This window comes from Drosophila grimshawi, unplaced genomic scaffold (genome assembly GCF_018153295.1).
Source record: "Drosophila grimshawi isolate 15287-2541.00 unplaced genomic scaffold, ASM1815329v1 contig_1377, whole genome shotgun sequence".
Classification (NCBI taxonomy): Eukaryota; Metazoa; Arthropoda; class Insecta; order Diptera; family Drosophilidae; genus Drosophila; species Drosophila grimshawi.
This window is the reverse complement of record NW_025062900.1, coordinates 2,737,912-2,760,987: the sequence shown is the minus strand read 5'-3', so window position 1 is coordinate 2,760,987 and position 23,076 is coordinate 2,737,912. Positions and strand designations below refer to the sequence as shown.

The 23,076-nt window shown below is 36.4% G+C and overlaps 3 protein-coding genes across 3 annotated transcripts in view; all 3 read left to right on the top strand.

The window, feature by feature from the left end:
* The first annotated feature begins 1,974 nt into the window (after positions 1-1,974).
* On the top strand, positions 1,975-2,324 carry LOC122322432 (male-specific sperm protein Mst84Da). The gene has a single exon (XM_043214531.1). It carries the CDS (start codon positions 2,071-2,073, stop codon positions 2,299-2,301), a length of 231 nt encoding a protein of 76 aa, XP_043070466.1. The 5' UTR covers positions 1,975-2,070; the 3' UTR covers positions 2,302-2,324.
* Positions 2,325-4,105: 1,781 nt separating this feature from the next.
* LOC6562198 (male-specific sperm protein Mst84Db) lies at positions 4,106-4,557 on the top strand. The gene is made up of 3 exons (XM_001989236.2): positions 4,106-4,133; positions 4,194-4,427; positions 4,487-4,557. The coding sequence occupies exon 2, from the start codon at positions 4,222-4,224 to the stop codon at positions 4,420-4,422; it is 201 nt and encodes a 66-aa protein (XP_001989272.1). The 5' UTR covers positions 4,106-4,133; positions 4,194-4,221; the 3' UTR covers positions 4,423-4,427; positions 4,487-4,557.
* Positions 4,558-5,881: 1,324 nt separating this feature from the next.
* LOC6562200 (leucine-rich repeat-containing protein 15) overlaps positions 5,882-23,076 on the top strand; it is a 61,434-nt gene continuing 44,239 nt past the window's right edge. The window contains exon 1 of the mRNA XM_001989238.3: positions 5,882-6,364. The gene's annotated coding sequence lies outside the window, so the exon portion shown is untranslated. The remainder of the gene's footprint in view (positions 6,365-23,076) is intronic.

Here is a 23,076-nt window from a genome sequence, read left to right as displayed (position 1 = left end):
CGCAGTCCCTTTAGTTGATTATGACTGAATGAAGTATGAAAGAATTACACTTTCAATTTATTATTTCTTAAACATTGTTTTCCATTCATTTTGGAAATTGAATTATTAATAATATAAGTTACTTATCTGAAACCAAAGAAATAGTTTCTAATTATATTTTCATGTTTAATTTAATTTCATATTTGTTGACTTAACTTGAGATTCAAATACTGCTTATATGATTTTGATTTTTGCGCTAAAGAAATCTAAAATTAAGACTAGATTTTATATATTTTTTTAATATAACTTTTCTGTGAGTATTTGCTTCGGTTGTGACTTGAACATTTCTCAACGTGTCATAATACTGTGTGGAAATTTGTGGAGAGCTCTGCAAATCTAAAGCGCAATAGCGGCTCAAAATTGCCACGCAAGCCGCAGCGAACACATTGACGAGGCACACTCACAAAGTAAGCCGCTGACCAATGTGCAACGCACGGACGCTGCCCAGTGGTCGCAACTTAAAAGCAATGCGCGCGGTTGCACAAACTTGTGGAGGTGGCGGGCACCGTAGAGTTGGGGAAGCCAGACGCCTACACTAAGCCCCCCGCCTCACATCTTCCCACCCCACTTAAAACCACAGTAGCCGCAGCGTGCTGTGTCGCATAGCGCTTTGAATATGAATTACACACAGAGAGAGAAAGACAGAGAACACACACGACTTTGACGCGTTGCATGCAGCAGCAGCAGCAGACAGCAACAGCAAAAGAAGACGAACTAGAAATTTGAGAAGGCAGCGGACGCAGCATGGGGCAGGTTGCATCTATATTGCTGTAAGCTGACTCAAAGCATTCTAAACTATGCGAGTGATCCGAAAATGATGACATTAACATGCATCAAAGGTGAAGTTGCAAAGACATTTCGGACAAGTTGTGGTTGTTGTTGTTGTTGCTTCCGCATAGTTGATTATGATTGTGAATATTATTGGCATTGTCAACTTTTGTACGTTGATTGATTGATTAATTGACAAAAGCATTGCCGTTACATGCCAAACAATGTTTGAAAGTATTTCAATTTGCATATTCTATGAAATACTCGTGCAGTGAGTATGAGTGCATTCATTCAAACTAAACACGCATTCACTCAACTAACTAACTAACTGACTGACTGACTAACTGACTGACCGGCTGACTGGCTGACTGGCTGATATTTGGTTCATTGTGTTAGTTATGCAAATGCTGCCGTTGTCGCTTCCGTTCGAACAACGGTCAAACGGCTCCCCAAAGCAACTTAATTATTCATTAATTTCAACTTAAAACGAACATCGAGCGTGTTACTGCAATTTAAATACCCTGTATTTAGCAAATGGGTAACTTAGCTCAAAGTAATGAACTGCAGTGAATAATAGTTAGTTATAAATAGCTATTTATACAGACTTATTATATTTATATATCATTTAAAAATCCTGAAAAACCTAATCAGACAATAAAAATATTATATGATAAATCTGATATTTAGAAAGATGAAGGAATATAATTAATATGGCAAATAATCCCTTCCATAATTTGGAATCTTTACTATTTCAGTGGTCAAGCGGCAGCTCTACTTTAAATTGGTGTACAGAGTATATAGTAGTCTAACACACACACACACACGCACTCCCAATAACATGCTTAATTGTTGTCCCATTTATTGAGTGACCAGAGATTCCCGCCGGGGCGTGTCACTGCATTTACGGGCTTTTGTCACCAACAATGAAGTGTTGCTCGATTATGAAATATTTAAACGCATTGTGGGCCGTTGCAAGGCGTGTGGGGTGAAGCGGGGGAGGGGTGCCCGAGCTTATGCAGCCATTATGATTGGGTCACTGTGTCTGCAGTCAGCCTATTAACGGCTGAATGTGTTGCTCAAATCTGGCTTCTAGTTTATTTTAATTGCAGCAGGCTTTCGGTCATGTCAGTCAGGCCACAAAACCAATGTATTAACATTCTCAGTTGTTGCCACAAACAACAGTGGAAACAACTTGCTTTGTTGGCATGTATTTTGAATCTGAGAGCAGTCAATAGATTCCATCAAAATTCACCATCTTGCACAATGTCGTATGTATTCAATCCTGGCTATATTGGACCCAATCCACCCTGCTGTGATCCGGAATGCACCGACGAAAATGATTGTCCCAATGCCGAGTGTGGTCCATGTCCTGGACCTCAAGCACCTTGTGGCGGCTGTTCGCCAGCTGTGGATGGAAGACAGCAGAATACCACAGAAAATGAAGATTGTCACAATAAAAGGGATGACACACAACATCAAACCTCAAAGCAATAAATAAGTAGAAATTTCAACTTGAATACGAGGTTTACTTAGCTTGAAATGTTATGCAGAAGAGTTGGGCTTCATTGGGTTATATCTACATAAGCAAATCAAGCTGCCTTTGATTTCCAATTCATGTGTATTAATCTAGTTTTCTGGCATTGCTTCTATATTTCGTAACATAAACAAAACAGCTGGTCAAAAGTAAGATTTTACAATGTACTAGAAAAAAACTCACATTTAAAATCAGTTTTCAGTTCTATAGACTTTCCTCAACATGGCTGGTCCTCTTTGCAGTTTTGAACGCACAAATCCATTTTACATTGGCCCATATCCAGAAAACGCATGCGGTTCGTGTCCATACGGTATTTATTCGGGATTTGTGCCATGTGGCTGGAGTGATCGCTGCAAGGGAACGGCCGAGAAAAGGGAATGCAAAATTGAGCTGAAGGAGAGCAAAGCAGGCAGTGAGGAAAAGTGTGAATAATCAATTGAGACGGGAAATGGAAAAATTCATTTTGCACATTTTGTAATTATTTCGAACAACCTAATTCAGTTTAAAGAGCGAAGCAGCTAATGCATCAGAAAACGTAATGCATTAAAATGTTGATAATTATACCAGCTGAATGAACAGATATTATTAGCGAATTCTATTAATGATGTAGCACAAAGCGAATAATATTTTAACTTTAACTTTATTGAGAATTCAGAGGTTAACATCACAAAGCAGATCTTAAATACAGCCACTGATATCCTCAACCACAGTTCGAGCAACTTTTAAAACGGTCATCTCATAATCTGCATAGGAAAATTGGAAAAAAAATCCTTTCATTAAATTCAAGCATAGCTTACCACCACAGCTAATAATTGAAAAGTCCTCCGGCTGGGACTAATTAGCTCAGCAGCAGCAACCGGAACCGCAGCAGCCCCCCCAAGGACGCCAACCACCGCAACCGCCAGCCGGGACCAGACAGCCAGGAGGGCAGGGTCCAACATGGAATGGATCAAATTTGCCAACAATTTACATTTTTAAATTCTATATTCGGTTTAGCGATTTTCCTGAAACTGAGAATAAATGGCAAACAAATATATGAGCAGACCTCCATTAGGACAATATGATTATCATAAGTGCTGAATTCTAGCAGATTCGAGCTTCATTCATATTTATTAATATGTTTGGGCATGTGTAATCTTGACAAATAAATCAAAGGCTGTAAAATTGGGGAAATAAATTCCTAATACTCCTAGAGCAACGATGAGGGTAACAAAGAAAAAAAGATTCCACCATGTGAACAAGTCTATAAGAAATATCTTAATCCAGTTCAAAGTCCATCTCACAACATTCTCTGAGCCTGGCTGGCTATCCCACTCGAAGATAGATTAGTATGGAGTGAGTATGGAGTTTTTTGAGGTAGGGGAGATTGAGGATCTAAATTAATCCATCAATTTTAAGTAGTTCATTTATGCGGCTATATTCAGATTTGTTTGATTGATCAGCCGATTTATGACTAAGCAATCGAAATCGATAATTATGATTATTATTTTTGATTTTGTACAGTTTTTTTTATAGGTTTTTTGTTTATTGTGAGAGATCTGACAAAGGAATTCAAAGTTTTTTAAATAAGAGTTGAGTATAATTAGGTTGGGAAAACCATAGTTGGCTTTTATAAATTTATACAGTTTTCTCTCCTAACGTTGACCAAGTTTCAATCTTTCATTTCCTTCCAAATTTTCTGTGCGTAAACTACACAAAATATGACAACAAAATAATAAAATAAGAAACGACGAGCAGTGGACGATAATATATATCATATATCCTTAGCCTAAGAAAAGTGAATAATATTTATGTAAGTCGGCATTTAACATTGTATTATTGTTTGATAATATGATGATGATGTTGCATCAAGTGTCAGCCAAGGCGATTAAGCATCCAAAATGTATATCGTTTGCAAATTTGATCCGTTCTACGTGGGACCCTGTCCGCCTGGTTGTCTTGTGCCAGCTGGCGGCTGCGGCGGCTGTCGTCCTTGTGGGGGCTGCTGTGGTCCATCCTGTGGACCTTGCGGATCCGGTTGCTGTGGTCCCTGTGGAAACATGGGTAGCCCCTGCTGCACTAGCTCCCCATGCGGTTGGTAAACTGGGTAATGTCCATCTGATAAACTGATAATATCTTAAATCTAAAAATGTTGATATTTAACAGTGGTTGACTGTAAGGAGGCTGAGGATATATATATATTGTTATTGCCAACTCTCTTTCTCTCTCTCTGAACATGCAATATAATAAATAATGTTGAAATTAAGTATATAGATTCTGTTCTTGGCTGCTGGATGCTGGATGTTACTAGGACTAGCGTTCGCTTGTTGTCCTAGGTAAGGACCAAACGCCGAACAGCTGTTCGGTTCGAGTTGCCACGGCGCAGACTCGCTGCGAACCGCGTTGCGTCTAATGGGGGGTGGATGAGTTGGGGGTTAAAGCTAAAAACATCGAATGTGGAGCATTGTGTCAGGTCAAAGGCTGTGGCATCCATTCTGCCACCTGCCTGATGCTTGATACATGATGCTTGCCTCTGCTCTGCTCTGCGACTATGTTTTGTTTTGGTTTAGCGCGATTTATGGCGCCCACATTCACACACACACGCACACAGACACACACATACAAATAGAAACACGTGCACCGTTAAGTTGGGTGTCCCTTTAAGTTAGTCCTGCTGACATTTAGTTGGCTGTGTGTGTATGTGTGTGTACTTTTACGCTTCTGCAGGATATTTCACTCTCATTTTGGCATACGCGCTTGGAATTTATTGCGGCAGGTCGGAATTTTCATTGCTTTGCTTTATGTGCTAGTCACCTTCGCCAAGCATCTCCCCCTACCTTCCCACACCCCCATGTCATATAGCTTACTCTTAAAGCAATTGCTCAACAATTCTTGCATCTAGTTTTCGAATCAAGTCTAGTCATTGTTGTGCAAATTTATGTTTGTTTTACAGTCCGGGAACCAAAATTTAATCAGCAAATATCTTTTTGCTGCTTTATTGTTTTCAGAACAAAGTTGAGTATTTATGTAGTTAATTGAATATTTAATATTTGTTTAAATGAAATACTTATTTAATGCCCGGAATGATAATAAAGTTGTGCTCGACCTCATATATATATTCTTGATCAGTATAAACACTCGATTCGAAGTCACAATATCTGTGTCTCAGTCTGTTCGTCTGTCTGTCTTGGATCATTATTATTTGCTGTATTCATTATTAGGACGCAATATTGAATGTTTAATCCTGGCATCATCGTTGCCTAGCAAATCAATTAATTTTTAGATATGAGTAAATATCCTGAATAAAACTAGCTCCATTTGTTATTCGTTTGTATTCAAATTTATTCACTTCGAGTGTGGAGCTAATGATCATCAGCAGTTGACGAGGCAGAAAACATAGAATAGCCGAAGCCTTAATCGACTCGGCTTGAGCCGGCTCGAAGTTGAGCGAACATGTTGCGTGTAATGGACACCGTTTACAACTTGTTCGAGCTTGCGTGACAGTTCTTAACTTGCACTTCGCCCAATCCCAAAGTCAGTGTTCGTTTTACATTCGCACAGTGCGGACGTTGTTCGTTTTTTGCTTCGTCGCTTCGGTTCAGTTTGAACAGACGTCTTCGCGGGACTTTTTCGAAGCCAGCAAATAGACTTATCGGGCCCAGTGTCTGAGTTCGAGTTCGTGTTTGAGAACTAAATTCAAGTTCAAGTGCAAGTGAATGCTAGTTGTGAATGAAGCGAATTAAACAAGGAATTTTTCTGCATATTTCGTGTTTGTTCGCAGTTATTAGTTAGTTGTTGCGTGCCGAGGGAAGGGGCAAAGAACCCAGCAAACCCTTTAATCAATTTTCATTTATTGGCAGGCTTCAGCTGATTTGAATATTTTTCCAAAACACCCAAACTTGATTAGATTGAGCGCGTGTGTGTGTGTGTGTGGTGTGTGTGTGTGGTGTGTGTTTGCCATGTTTAACAGTCGCCTGCCGCAAGAGGCGTGATCGAAAGTGACATTTTTCATAATTTTTCGATTTACATGCCTTCGCTCATCAGGTAAGCTCAAACAACAACAAAAACAAAGATCAAATATGTCAAATGAAGATTTGCATATCAATGAATATTATCATATGAAAATATAGTGCAGTTTTTTGGGGGCTTATTAAAGGAGTTATTTTCGGGACTTTTATTTGCGTAGCTGCCTGCAATATTTTGCACTGGTTTCCAGTGCATCTTTTTCGATATATTTGGTAATAAATAAAAATTGCTAAGAATGTTGTTTTGCATTTTAAATTTGACATTTTTAAATTTAAACTACCACAGCACTTTCATTTAAGAACAACTATAATTATATTAAGTAATTCGCCAAATTTATTTTGTGGTCTGCATTTAGTCTACATTAAATAAAAACAACTATTCTTTAAAGAATCCTTGAAATGCGATATTTCAAAATTTGTATTCACACAAATATTCAACTGATTACAAATTAATTTATATGCAACAAGAAATTAAAAATGTCATTCTCAGTGAATATCAAAGTATTTGAAGATTGTTTAGCTTTACCACAGATGCCAAAGTTATCTTTTTTTCTGCCCCAGGGGTCACTTTAGATTGAGAGTCTTTAATGCAGAATTAATTCATATAATATCGCCGATCTGTGCGGCCAAAAGTGAAGTTGAGGCACTTTTGCACTGTTGCCGATGCGGCAAAACTGTTTGAGATTGTTTCACTTTGCTTGACAAAATATAAAGTTGTTCATACAAATATTTCTATGGCATCTAAATGACAAGGTTATATATTTTGCGAATTTATATCTAATCATAATCACAAGCAGAATGAATGCAAATCTATAATTAAAAATACACAAATAAAAAGTCGTATCGATAATTATATTGCAAAACAATTACTCTACTTTTAGATCAAATAAAAATATTTAGTAATGAATACATTTTTATGCAATTTTAAATTTTCAACTTAATTACATTTCTATTAAATTATTATTCAATTTTAAAACTGCAACGTGATTACGCACATTTTAGATTAAACTGATTATAGCTGATTAAATAAAAGACTGTTTGAAATAGTGCCCATAATTAGCCGCAGGTTTATCCAAAGCGAAACAAATTTTAAGTCAACATTGTGATTTGATAGATTAAACGTCAGATATTTTGATAAACCTGCTCACATTACTCAGTTGCATTTGTCGGCCTTTAATTGAATGGAGCTCAACATGAACCTTAAGCTGTAATCATACGACACCTGTGCCAATGTCTGTAGAAACCGCAAAATCAATAAACCTCAAAGGCCAACGGATATAACAAATACACATATCACATAGCTGCTCTTCCGCTATTGAAGGGCTTCCATTTGTAGAACCTTTGCGTTTATCGCGAAGCGTCAATAACATTAAACCGCAAGTAATTTAAAGCTGACAAATAAATCTGAAAATGTGAATATAAAATGTGCACATTGTTGGCCAATCGATTGCTAATTCATTTCCTGACGCACTTCCAAAATCAGCTCATAATTTCCCATAGAAAACTGAAGCTCATAAATTAGCGCCCAGAAAATTGTCGCACATAAAATAAAATTTTATGGGTTTTGGGACAGCGCGTAGAATGTTGGCCATAATAAATTGGTGACAGCTCCTATGAGGGGACCATTGTAAATTATAAGCCAACAGGTTGGCTGTAATAAAACCCAACATTGAATTACTTTGCAATATTATATGCCTCAACTTTCCGCTACTGCACCTGGTGGCCTTTTAAAATTTTTATTCAAATTGGCAAACTTGAGAAACTCATTCGTCATGCCCAACTAAACTGGGGTTAATACGAGTATGATGAAAGAGCGTTTTTCTTCTTTTCTTTCTTTTTTTTTTGTTTGTTTTGCTGGTCAATCAACCAGCTGGAACACTTGGCTTCAAGGGGTTGTGCGAAGAACCCTTTGATAGCCATTTGGCTTACTTTTAGCCACAGAACCAAATGTAATTAAAATTGATATATATATATATATATATATACTATATATATATATCTTAAAGTCGAACTTAAAGTTTAAAGCTCAAGTTAATAATTAATATTAACATAGTAAACAGTATTTGTGGATATTTTGACTGGGGAGTGCTACAAGTTTAAGCTGCCTAACAAAGTTTGTAATACTTGTGTTATTGAGATTTAATCTTTAAAGTAACTTAAACTTATGAATTTTCATGCGGATTAAATTTGCTACAGGAAAATCGATACTTAACTGCGGATTATGACTTTCCTGTAAACTTAGCGCTTTAGTTCTTGATTTTTGAATTATTTTGTAGCCAAAGTCTGACAGAAATTAATAAATATTTTAGCTAAAAGAATTTTAAATTTTGTAATGTATCCATTAAAGACTGAATGGGAATGCAACTGACACAAAGATTTTGTTTGTTACATATTTATTTACATATTTAAATATTCCAATTTTCATCAAGAGTTGCTAGAAATAAACTAGAAGGCTACAACGAATCGGCAAGTGATGTTGATTAAGAATGTTTATACCATATTCCATAAGGGTCGGAGACAAGCAATACAAGCTTCAAGACGAAATAATAACACCCTCTCATTATAAAAAGAAAAGTTGAATAGGATACTTTGTACGCCAATTGAATTATGAATAATATACATTGATGCATTAAATTTTAATACAAGTAAGAATATCATTCTTAAGCACGCTGAATAAATCATTTTCTTGCAGGCTGAATAAGTCTCCTTTAATGCAAAATGATAAAACCCCCAGCAAGTGTATATTAAAAGCTAACCTAGAAACTTCCATCTGATGTAATATATAAATACTACTCATATAGTTATAGTTTTCCCTTTAACCACATACATAAATGGCATTTATGTTTATTCTTTTTCGCTTCTGTTCCCCACACTTTGCTCCACCCAAATTGAGTTCGTTTTGGGTGTTATTCGGCAGCATTAGCATCAGCATAAACATTATCAGCAACAGCCCGTCTCGTCAGCATTTTCCAGTGTCTCGCTTTAGCATAATTTGGGACATAAACTCGCATAATCCGGCGCCCTGATGACAACTAAAATGGTTTAAAAATGGAAACACACCATAGAAAAACATATAGCTCGAAAGTGAGAAAAGTTGTCAGCACCCTAAAGGTTATCGTGTCAGCGTGTTTCTCTCTCTCTCTCTCACACACTCTCTCTCTCTCTCTCCCTCACTCTGTGCGTGTGTGTTAAATGTTTAAAAAATGAAGCGCTGAAAAGTTTGGCGGTTGTATTACGCATACGCCATGTTGAGTGCGCCTTGCGGGGATTATATCTTGGGCTCATATAGTTAATGACATGCAGCTGCTGTGTGTTAACTTTGCTGACAAACTTATGAATTTTAAGGTGATTCTCATGTCGTTCGCCAGAAGTTTAAGTCCATATCAAATGAGCAGTCGGCTCAAGCATACGTCTCGCATGAGGGGGTCTCACTTGGGGGGTCTCACTTAGGTGTGCGTGTGTGTGTGTGTGTGTTTGTGTCACAGAAGGGTTGTGCGCATCATAAATCAATTCAATGGTGACTGGCTGCCAGCCCAGGCCACCCACCAACAGCTCGTCGTAATCAAAATCATTTTGTGGTTTTCAACATTTGCTCTCGCTTTGCTATTCGCAGGTAATTAATCATTAAAAGTAATAGGTTTTATGTTTTTGATTTGACAGTTAAATAATTGCAGCAGTGACAACTCAATTCCACATATCATTTCACCTTACTTTTTCAGCTGCACAAATGTTGCAATTCATATTCATACAAATGGAAAATTAAATGCAAATTTTTGCTCTGTTCAAAATAAAATCTGTGAAAAAGCAATAATGTTGTAGTTGAAAGTGCTTGACTGGAAAATACCTTGTTTATTATTAACACGACACTTCAATTAAGTAAAAAAGAAATAAAAGGCCAAAACAAAGCGCTTATCCGTTGACAGAACTGCTTAACGGATTATGGACTTACAATTGGTAATTTCAATAACAATATTTTGCCATTCTAAAAAACTTTTGGCTTTTAAATAATACTATATCCCTATAGCTTTCAACTGCATATTTTACTAGCAAACATTGTTAAACACAATATACTGTAAAATAAATATAACGTAAAATAAATGTATAAGCTGCCAGATTTTATGGATGTTAATTGAATTTAAATAATCGAATGTAAGCTGGAAGACTTTATATTGTTGTGCAGCTGCAAAATTTATACACTTGTTTTTATATCGAATAACAAGTGTATTATAATTATGGCTAATTAGGCAAATGTGCACTCGACCACTTTTGTATTATGTGCTAATTAACGCTTTCAGCTGTTTATAATTTGTGAATAAATGTAATTTTCCAATAACAAACTGAAAAACATATTTGCAAAAATTATTTTTTTTACCATTTCCCATTAGAGTATTTTGAGCTGATTCAACTTTCAATTTGAAATGTTTATTATACCGTTGAGTAGTTTGTTTATAAAGTTTTCTTTAAGCACAGCCCCCGACTGAATAACAGATAAGATTCAAGTGCAGTTTTGGGCATAATAAACAAACAAACAAACTTAAAATCCCAAAGAGTCGACTAAAACTTTACTAAACGTTGACAATAAAAAATTATTAAAAATGCGTCAAAGTCTTTACAAGAATTATGCCACAGTCGCAGTAGCCATAAACTCAAGTTTGAGTTTATTTCGCTTACACAAACACTCCTGGCTGGCAAATGCCGCTGCTCGCTGTGAAGACTCGCTCAGTGCCACTTCAAAGGAAATAAAACGTCAGCTTACAAAAATATACAAAAGAAAACAAACAAAATAAAAACACAATTCTGTGCAAACTCACAAAAATACAAAATTTCTTTTTTTTTATTATTGTTGCTTGCTCCCATGGAGAGTCTGGAACTAAGCCACTCAGCTTGTGAGTTTTTTGTTTGTCTGCTGCTGCTCAATAATAAAATTGATGTTATATTTTTCAAGTGGCCGCATGTATTTTTTTTTTTAATTTTTTGTTTGTCCCAAAGTTTTTATATGAGAATGTTTTGTGCATTTTTATTGAAGTGTATTTGGCTAGCTAATTAAATGCCGTTTTTGCAGCCCATCTTGAAAGTAATACATATTAAATATTCATGCGGCATTTAATCAGAAAAACAAATAGACACACACGCGCACTCACACTCACAATCGAGCACTCATCACCAAGCCGGGTATTCATTTTTGTTTATTTAAACATTAAATGAGCCTACATTTGATTAGCGGCGTGTGTTTTTGTCTTTCATTTCAACGGAAAGCTGGCAAAGCAGTCAGCCGAACCATTTGGCTTAACCACTGCGGATTCTTGGGCTTAATTTCGCTTTCATTGCCGAAATATATATAATATATATGTATATAGGTGGTAAGCGTAAGCAGTCGACTGGCAAGTAGCCTGTAATTGAGTTTTAATGAGAAAAAAGTATTCTTACTTGGAAGCAGGGTATAAGTATTGATTCAATTCGAATTCTCATTTTACAAACATGATTTTACTATACAAATAAAAACAATTTTTAACATGTTATTGCTCAGTAATAAAGAAGTCTGTAGTGTAAATAAGGTCTTCGAAAGATAATAGACACAAAGATTCAATACAACTTTTTATTCAGCTGCTTATTCAATACAACAGCACACTCATTCATATTTTTGTGTACAGGGTATGGAAATAATGCTTTGGGGTCGTATTTTATTTGCTTTTGGCTGAGTGCGTTCATTTACATTACATTTGTTTTTCATTATGTTGTTGATACTCCCATTTGCCTTTTATGCGGCCAGTTGAATTAAAATTCAAAAATTTATATGTTTGTGTACTATACGAAAAAAGAAAAAAATTCGCGCAATTTTCTTGTAATTAAATATGTAGGAGCACATTAATAAATCGATTCTTAATTAAATGCAGGCCATGAAAGCAATGCGGTTTAAAACGATTTTTGTTTTACAATTTTTTTAACCAGTATACAAAATGTGAATATTTTAAGTACAGAAGATTTTAAAGTTCATAAAAGTATTTTATTCAAATATAGATAATAATGACTATTTAAAAAAAGGAATAATAATAAGAATATGCATATAATACAATCTGACTTTTGGTGATTCATGTACAATATATTTTAGTGGCCTGTAGACTCATCTTCTTCTTCGTCATGGTTACTTCTTTAGAAGGGTGTAAAATGAAGTACCCTAGCTTTATTGTGAACTAAACTCAGCTGGAAATGTATTAGGTATTTAATTAAGGATGCCAAGCTATTACTACTGTTTAGTACCCCGTTCTTAGAGCTCAACTTTCTTGCACTTAAGCTGCCATTTACGAGTTCAATACCCCGCCAAAACACCAGCTGGATGGGGTTTTAACTGTGGAGATGAAAGAAAACCGTCTGTAACCAGACTGGCAGCAGCAGCTTCTGCTGCCGTTTTGTTGTCGACTGTCAGCACGTTGTCCAAATGACAAATGGGCGCATTTGCCTTTTGTCAGACAGCAGTGGCAAAGATATGGCGGAATCGCGCCAATCGACAATAAAAATAAAAACAACATAAGCTGTGTGCATGGCCCACAAAACGTAAACAAAACAACGAAAAAATAGAAGCAGCGAAAACAAAGCGGCTTTATGCCACACACACGTCACAAGTCGCAAATGGGGAGTGCAGAAATCGAGGCAAATACATACATACATACATACATATATATGCATGTATATTTATTTATTTCCGCACGTTGCCAAAAATTGTCAACATGGATCAATATCGATGACATTGCCGAGCCGAACTTTTAAGCTGACAGAGGGGTAACATCGACATCGACATTGGCTTCGGCATCGTCATTGTATCTCAGATATAACCGGGCATAAAACGGAGCGAATTTGTATCTTAAAGTATCATATTTCTGCCCATAATCATAATACTTTCTGTTCATGTTGATGTTGCTCTTGTTGTTGTTGATTTTGTTGCTCTTTTCGTTGCGGTTGCCATTGAAAATTGTGTAAACAATAACAACACAAATCAAGCGCAACAACATTTTGTGTTTTCCACTTCATTTGCTTTGCTTAAATTGCTCTCAAAATTGTTTTTGACTTGAGTTGAATTTTTGCCCTTGGATTTATCAACAGCATTAAAATGTTTTCCTTTCTGGCTCATAACAATTACAAAGCTGATTAGGTTATTCGTTTTATTAGAGCTAGTTAATGTTATCAAGTTAATTGCTATTTGTTAAACCCCTCAGGACCACTTTGGATATATATGTCAAAATTTGTTGGGTAATTAAATCATTTAAAACTCACGATTCTAAAGTAATTATATGGCTTAAGTCAAGTGCAATGTTTACTTAATGCAATAAACTTATATTACGACTACTACTACTACTTACAGAATAATTACAAAACTTGAATATGAATTTCTAGCCAGAATGGATTTTTTAACTTTATATGCAGTTTTAATCTAGACATCAAGTCCTGATTAGGAAGCAGTGGTTTTTGAAAATCAGATCATGTTTGACAAAGCTACAACTGCTAAAAGTTTTTCTATAAGCACTTTTTGGGGACATTTTAATATGAAAATCAAGCCAGACTGGATCGGTTCAGCTTTGGCTATGTTATGGCAGTGAAAAATATTGACTACAGCTTACAAGATAAAATTAATAGGCTTTAAAAGTGATTGCGGGATGTCTTTGCAACTAAAAACTTAAAAAAAGTAATACGTTTTGGAATAACAAAAATAATTATTGATTTTTAACTAAAACTTTTGTGTCAACAGCAGATATTTACGGAAAGTAATAAATTGAATAAACAAATAAAAAACAAAGAATAATTGTTTGTTTTCTTATTCGCTGACCTCCTCGCAATTTTCCCCTTTTTTGCGGACTCGCCACGCGTGTTTTATCAGCTGCTGCGTAAAATAAAATTTGCATTCGAGTTGCGAGCGTGTTTTTCCTGTGTTGTCAGTCATTAAGCGTAGAAAAACAAAATAATAAAAAAGAGTAACCACAAGCGAAGTGAAGAATTGCAGCGCACATTGAAGTCAAGCATACGCCGCATGTGCCGGGTCAAAAGCTGTTCAGTCTAATTGCAAGACAGACAACTTATAATTTATAAAACTCAATTTGCTAATTGCTATCAAAATAATGAAGTCTACCACGGAGTCTATGGAGACTGCTGGACGGACTGTTTGGCTGCCCGGCTGCCCGGCTGGCTGCTGATTGCAACCATCAAGCATCATTCGAGGAATTTAAAGTGTACTCGAATCATCTGCGAATACCGGATGCTGCAGTTGCAGCTCAACTAACTGCAGCAATAAAATCAAGCGTGCAGCTGCAGCAGTAGCTCTAAAAGCTGGCACAAAACTTTCTCGGCGCACGACGATTCATACAAATGAAAGTTCAGCTTGAGCTTATGCAAGCCAAAAGTTCACCCTTTTTGCCATAGACGCACACACACACACACACAAACACACATACACACACATATCCTTTTGAGGTGTTTGAACAGAACTTTTGAACTATGCTTTCCAAGAGTTTTGCGCTATCGTTGCTTATATATTTATTTTATTTTTCCCGAGATGACTGCATTGTCCATTTATGTCTTGTTAAGACTTTTATATGCTTAAGTCTATATTTAGTTTTATTCCTCTGCAAGTTTCCCAAACTGCTGGCCTAACTAATCTTTAGTCGCTTTCCGAAACCATGTGCGACTGAAGTATTTTCCTTTAACGCTGTTGCTTGATTAATTTCTTAGTAGCTGTGAACTGCAAAGTTGCACACAGCTTTTGGCATCTTTGGTTGGCATTGTGATGGCAAACAACTTTTTCAACTTAAAGTCATCGTAAATTAAATTTCCCCTCTTCAGCGTCATTTTTCGATATGTTGAAGCGCAGCTTTCTTTCTTTTTTCTTTCTGGCTGCTTGTTTTCCAATTAATTACCAAACTAATTAAACAGCTCCATGTTGCTTCATTCCGCTTAAACACCACAAACAATGCAATCACTGGATTTCATTGAACATATTCGAGTTCCTTAAAAATAGCACGCTTCTGACTATTTAAAAATTAAGCCAAATATCACAATAAGAATTGCAAGGAGGTGCAACAACGATAATGATTGGTGGCAAGTTGAAGATTGGGGAGCAACAGGTGCAACATGACAAGATCTCCATATCCATATCCATATCCAAGATCAAAAACCATATAAAACATATTAAACTCTTCCAGCACACGCAAATCAGCTGTAAAGCTAGCAATTCAAATAAGCTAAATACAAATAATAATAAATAACTAAATATATGCCTGGCAAATTTTGTTTTTCTTATTAAAAATAATAATTTCAAAGTCCTTTTATTAGTAAAGCAATAAGATTGCCGCAAAGCAAAATGATTGAAATTTCAGTGCGAATATCCTATATAATCTAAAGCACGAACTCATTAACTTAAAATATGCGCAATGGCAATTTGATTAGGGTAATTTGCTGATGATTCTACACGACACACTGGCATAACCAGCATACCCAGCACACATCCACCCAAACAACAAACAACATCAAGCTCATTGTTGTTAAATGTCTCCACATGCGGCAACATATAATCTTTGGTGTAATTTGTTGATGGCTGCGGCGGCGTTTATGCCAAATTAATATGCAGCATCAGCCAAAGGCAAATTACGTCAATAAATTAAACGACTGACTGTAGAAGAAAAGAAAATGTTCGGCGAAAAGTTAACAAAGTTGTCTTCCTTGAAATTATGAGCAATTTCGTTAGGAAAAAAGGAAACCTACCCACAAAATAGGCAAAGTTGCACGACTTTGCACTTTGAATAATTGCACGCACGTTTCAGAGAATTTTGCGCCTATTTTGGTGCTAGCTGCCTATATTTAAATCGCCAAAAGGAGGAGGAGGGCGGCTAAGGAGAGTCTCGAGAGGGACTGTTGTGGGAGGAACTGAGAGTATTTGGCTAACCCCTTTTGGCCGCCCCCGGGCGCACTACGTGTTTTGGTTGCCATAAAAGCCAAATCAGTTACGGCCACACGGCTGTCTGGGCCACATTTACGACAAGCTTCGCTAATTTTAAGCAACTGAATTTAATTTTGCCCTTTTTTTGGCGCGTTTTTGCAACTGTGCTGTGCCAGCGTGGCAATACCTTTGTGGCCGGCTCGTCGGTGCGTGTCCTTAATTTTGTGCAAAAATATTGTGCTGCTTATGACCAACTGGGAAATACACGTTGTCAGACAAATAGTTAACCTATTTAATGTCAACTAAAATAAATTAAATTTAAAATAAAACGCAATATGTAAATTAAAAAATAATAATTAATATTTATTTGATTTATTAGATTTATAATCCAATCAGGCCAAAATAAAGTAGTTAGTATGATTATTCCCCAAACAAGACGTTTAAAATTGAGTTTTTAATGAAAGAAATAGAGGACTCTGAATTATAATTATAAGGTACTCGAAAGGGTTAATAGAAGGAATAATTAGGAGATTACTTAATCTAGTAAAAGTGGAGAGAAGTAACGAGGCGGTCTAAGGAGAACAGAAATATTAATTTGGCTCAACAGCGCAGCGAAATTGACTTTACCATTAACTTCTTATAACTACAAATATAACGCCTAAGAAGGATTCAATCGGTGTTTGGAGGTAATTTACCCCAATCATAGCGACGAAGAGTGAAAGATATGAAAATTCTTTGCACAGATTGACATGTTTTTAAAATTTCAGTTATGCTGTGTGCATTGAGTAACCGATGTTATTTTCTAGTTAAATCAACAATAAGAATACTCAGGGTTCCTGGAATATCCACATAATGCCGAGGATCAAGCAAGCTTTTTGGTCTTGTACGACCCTATCAAAGGGATTTTAAATAACGCACAGGAAGCAAAAAAAAAGAAGGAAAATCAACAAAAGGGAAACAGAGCGTGGAAGAGAGAGGCAGAAATACAGAAAAGAATCCATAGAGAGAGAGGGAGAGAGAGAGAGAGAGAGGGGGAGAGAGAGAGAGAAGCTTAAAAAGTGGCAGCCACAGCAGCAGGTGAAGAAACGATTGTGAAAACCAAACCACACCAAACCAAACCAAATGCAACGAAAACTCTACTCAAAAACACAATACATTTCATACAATGCCAAAAAAAATGTGTGTGTGTGTGTGTTTGTGTGTGTGTGTGTTTGTGTGTGTGTGTATGTTTGTGAAATGTTGGCCACACACAATACAAGCGAAATACAATTTGGCCAAAGTGTAGTGAAAATATTGCTGTAAATAAATACTTTAAATTTAATACAAGTGGCCGGGGTAAGAGCTCTCAAGGATACTTGAACGTATCCTTCGCCGTTGGCCAACGAACGCATCGGCTCTGTTTGGTTGCTGCTTTTGCACCGGAAAGTGTTTGGCCAATATTTTCATAATTAATGGCTTGTGCATTGAGTGGCAATACGACATCAAGAAAATAATTACAAACAGTGGTGTCATTGTGGGTCGCTTTTAATATATATAATTGAGCCCCTGTCTGCGAAGCAATGAGTTCACAATTGTTGTTATTTAAAAGGCGATTAAGTCACAAACAAATGAAAGGAATATCAATGAAGTTGATGTGCGCATTCAGCTTTGCTTTCGTTTTATTACAGCGTCGGTTGAAAAGAAGTCATGTAATGAAATATGCATATGACTTTAACATGAACAAAGCCAAAATAAAAACGTCCTTCGATTTAAATGTTCATTACATATAGCCTTAAAATCCCTTGAAGGCCTCATGTGAGATGTAAGCTGCGTGAATTGAATGAAAGAGAGAGAGAGAGAGAGAGAATCTGAATTATAACACAAAATAAATACCTCAATAAGTAAATAACAGTTATTTTGTACAAAGTTTTACTATAAAATATTTCCGCTTGCAGCAACTAAAAACAATAAATGTCCTTATAGTTTTCTTCATCAAATGGTTATTAAAGTAGCTTAATTTAACACGTTTTCGAAAGTTTTAATTAAGCGTAAACTGCACAATCTATAATCGTAACCGATTCTTACGACTTAAGCAACTTTAATATGACTTTAAATTATTTCAGTGGAAAATAATTAAAATTTCATAATTGCCTCAAATAGCCGGCAGCATGCAAAACACAAAACACAAAACACAAACCCCAACCCAACCCAGCCTCAACTAGGCCAACTCCAACACCATAAGCGCTTTCAACAAAAAGAACAGTAACCACAACAGCAATAGCAACAGCAACAGCAACACCAGGAGACAGGACGAAGGACAAAGTAGATATCGTTGTCGCTTATCTATGTGCATAAGTTATGAGCCACAGTCTCGGTCGGCGGCTACTCGTTAAAACGTGTTCGGTGTCATGAGGCTGAGACAGTGCCCCTGGTCACCGACAAGCCACGCCCCCAAAACGCCTGTTCGACTGGCTTCCACGGTCTGCGTTTGCTGTCAATTTGGTCGAGCACATCACGTGGATAACATTTTCCATATTTAAACGTGGCAAAATAAAATGTTCACTTGCACAAGGGGAATACATTAACACATCTTTACAATTAAGGACTGCAAGGAGCAGCAGCTGCATAAGGGACTCCCCAATGCACTTACCAGTCGCAAGAAGCAGTTGAGTTCTCGCCAGGACTACGCTCAAGTTGCCTGCACAACAACCAAGATGCTGAAACCGCCCATATATATGCATTAAATTTAACATACAAAGTGGTGGGCGGATTGGAGGTCCTGTCCAGAATTCCTGCAGTGGATGCTGCAAGCATCGTGCACATTATGCAGAGTCAATGCAACTGACCACAAAACGAGCCAGCAGCACTTACATAGCCAAGCAATGAGCCAAGAACTGTACGCACCGAGAAAAGGACTCCCTGCCTGACCGCATCGCAAACTGCAAACATGCATTGTACTGGATACACACATTTACATATGTATATAAATATATGTATATATATATACATTTTTGGTGGTGTTAAGAATGCAAAAAGGCATTCTTTGCAACCGTATCCTTGCTTAAGGTATTTCTTTTTATACGGTTAATTTTTTATGTCTAACGAAAATTGGGCCAAGAATTATGAGCGGCAAGTTAAACTTACAGCAATGTTCTTTAAATTTTATCATTTTCAAATTGCCTGTATTTAATCTGCTGGGCACTTTTAATATCATTTAGTTATTACTCAGTAAAAAGTTTATCTTCTACATATTTTTACAGCAACTTGGCAACATTGTTATTTATATATGGCAAAATATAATCAACTGTTTTCGTTTGCCATCAAAATATTTTCTTTATATTTTTATATTTCACTTGCAGGTTTTTGTTGCATTTCTAGCAATTAGTAAAATATGTGTAAGATATTTTTATATCCCATAAGCACTTGTCATACCTTTCCAGTAAATCTTCCCAGTTGGCAAGTGCTTTGATTTTAATTTGCATGAAATGTTTTTGGCTTGCAATTGCAAAATTGTTGCCAGTGTTGACCACAAGAACCGCAAGTGCTAAATTGTCAAGCAGAAACTAAAGGCGGCTGCCAGCGAACAAATTCAATTAATGTAAAAACGTTATGCGAGCCAAATATTTGTACTGCCCGTATTGCCTTGCCAGGGAACTGAGCTTGGCAATATGTGCGGGTGCTGGCTGTGCATATCGTGATATCGAATGTGTCTAAACGCATCGGGCCAACTTGGCTAGCTGTCTGGTTGTCTGTCCGCTTGGCTGACCATTTTGGCTATCTCCGGTCAGTCTCGGTGCTTGTGTGTGGCGGCTGCCTGCCAAACTATCGATTGCCAGTGCCGATAGCCACAAAACTTTGTTTACCGTACTTGGGCATTTTGCAATCAGTTGAGGGCAAAACTTTGCTGCAATATTTATGACATTTACACACTTAAACTCACTCTCTCTCTCTGTCCCTTTCTCCTCTCACTCACACACGCACACACACGCACTTTAGCACTTTCTAATGCATTGGTGACCTCAATATTTTCCCAAAAATATTTTTGGCTCCTTACAATTGGCAACGTTTTGGCCAAAATCTGCATAGCATCGCCTTACTTGAAATGCAGAGAATTTTCAACTCTACAAACATTTTCTATGTGGACAAAAGCAGGTTAAAAGTCCATTCATTTATTTCAGATTTTTATGTCATTGTTTAATTATACAACTATCACTATCACACAACAAAAACGTGAATTCACTTTCAGTTTCATTTCCGCGCCAGTGTCAGAGCATTTCAATTAGTAATTTTAATCATGATACTGGCATCAGCATTCGTGCTCCTCCCCTTTTGCAGTCTGCATAATTTGCCAGAAATTCGCCGAAATGCACAAAATGTTATTGTTATTGCTCTGGTTGCTAGTTGAATTGTTTGTTTGTTTGTTTGTTCATTTGCGGAAATATTGCACTGCATTGAATTGGAATGAATTCTATTTGGGTCGCACAAACAAATAGCAATTCTTGTTTTTCATTTTTTTTTAAATTCATTGAGCCTAATGGCGAACTTTTGTTAGTTGGACTACATTATTATTAGTTACCAAATAATAATAAATGTATTTATTTTAGTCATTTATATTTACAAAGTACAGATAAAGATAAACAAATATTTGTATTTGTATAAGCATCGGTAAACGGGAATGATATTGACAATATAGTTTATTCTATTGCTTGTTAATTAATTTTTTTCCGAAAAAATAGCAATATTTAAAATAAAAATATTAAAGCATTGCGCAATCGATATAAAAATCAATTGATGCTTTTTAAATCAGTATTAAAGCATCGTCAAATAGAAAGCAAAAATTGTTTTCTGATTCAATATTATATATTTATTATACAGATTCGCGAATTTCTAAACAAGTTTACTGGTAGCAACTTGATATTTAATTTCAGCTTCAACACAGATCAAAAGTCGATTTCAGTTTCTTGGCAAATACAAGTTTGTTGCTGATTCATACAGCGCCCATTCTATAAAGTTTTCTCTTTTCTTTACCATTCTGTGTTGGCAAAATATTTGCACAAATACAAATATTCCATTTCAATTTCGGGCCATTAGTGTCGCCGTTTAAATATGGCAAGCACCAAGAAAAAAGTTTTGTTTTCACGCTTTGGCATTAAAAGGAAACAGTCAAACCAAAAGCAAAAAAAAAAAAAAGAAGAAAAAGAAGAAAAAAACATGGCAAGAAAGTAGCGGCAAAGTTTTTCAGTTTCCCTGCAGTGCCCCGCAGCTAATATGCCACTCTCGAATGAACCCCTCAATCCTCCGTAACTTTTATTTGTCTGTGTAGCCATTTCACAACTTTAGCCGCTTTTTACCCAGTTTTGTTTGTTTGCACAAGGAAAAATTAAAAGAAAACAAGAGTCGTAACGAAATCGAAATAAGCCCACACGACCCGATCAAAATCAATTTGTCTACGGCATGTGTAGAAATATTGGTCCTGTAACCAGTCGAAAGAACTCTTTAGCTTGGCGCAGATTGCCTTTAAGATGCACATATATAAATAATATTATATTTACATATTTTAAGCTACTTCGGCTGATTACAAGCCATAAATTGTGTACCAGGCAAATCTTATCGATTAGAACTATTCACATTTGAGAAGAAAGTTTATTTATAGTTATTTAAAGAACTTGTTTAATGAAATGCTCGGCTTACGTTAACTTCTGTCCACATAAGTATGCAACACTTTTGACAGAAACCACACAATGCTCTTTTATTTAATTAAAAAAAGTATACATATATATATATATATATATATATATGTATTTTTTTTGGTCTTTCTTGATGTTTACCCAAAACTTTGCCATATAAAAAATATGACTAACGATGTGCTGATGCAAACCACACACACACAACACACACACACACGCAACAGACACGCCTACACTAAGCTTGCTAAGCCACCTCCGCCGCCCCCTGCTTTTTCTCAACTAGCCAACTTCAGCTGTGGCAGCTTCCATGAGCCACGTTGCTGCTTTTGTTGGCTGCAGTGGGTCATGTGGGTCAAGTGGGTGGGTCAAGTATTAGAAGGGTTGGCTTACAGCCTCTCACACTCACTCTCATGGCATGGGTTAAGTGGTTTTTAATGAAAGTTAGAAGCCGCTTTAATGCAACTTGTTGTTGCTAATTGTGTTATGGAGAGACCACGTGACCAAAGACTTTCCCGCCTCTAAACCACCCACCCAACGGTAAACCGCTCGCACAGCCATTTTTAAAGCACATCTAACAAATGTGGGACTAAGAGCAAAAGTTGGTCCTTCACAGAATGTTGAAACATTTAAAGCGATTAAAAGTGCTCGATGGTGACGCATCATTAATTGTTCAGGATAATATCCTTAAGCCGTTAGTGATAACTTCATGGAAATGTATTAAATTATAACTTATGCAAGTTGCCATAAACCAAAACTGTTGGTCACAATGGCCCCAACAAAAAATCACGCATAATTTAGCCAATGCATTCGCTTTGTTATCATGCATTTTATAGCCAGCATAGTGTTTTATCGTTTTTTTATATATATAAATATATATATATATATTATTTCAGTTTATTATTTCTGTTGTTCTTTCTCCGTTTCTTGCGATTTTTTGTTGGCACTTTTTCAGTTGATTTCCTGACCCCTGGCTTCCTGATCGGAATTCAGTATTTCCGCTTCGTCCATTACGCTTTTAAGTGCGTTGTGTTGTTGCCTGTTTTTTGTTATGCAGTTCTCGACTTATTTACTATTGTTGCCGCTGGATAAATGAGCAGCTGTGGCAGCTCCAGGAATTCAATTTTTACTGTGGCAACTTTCAAT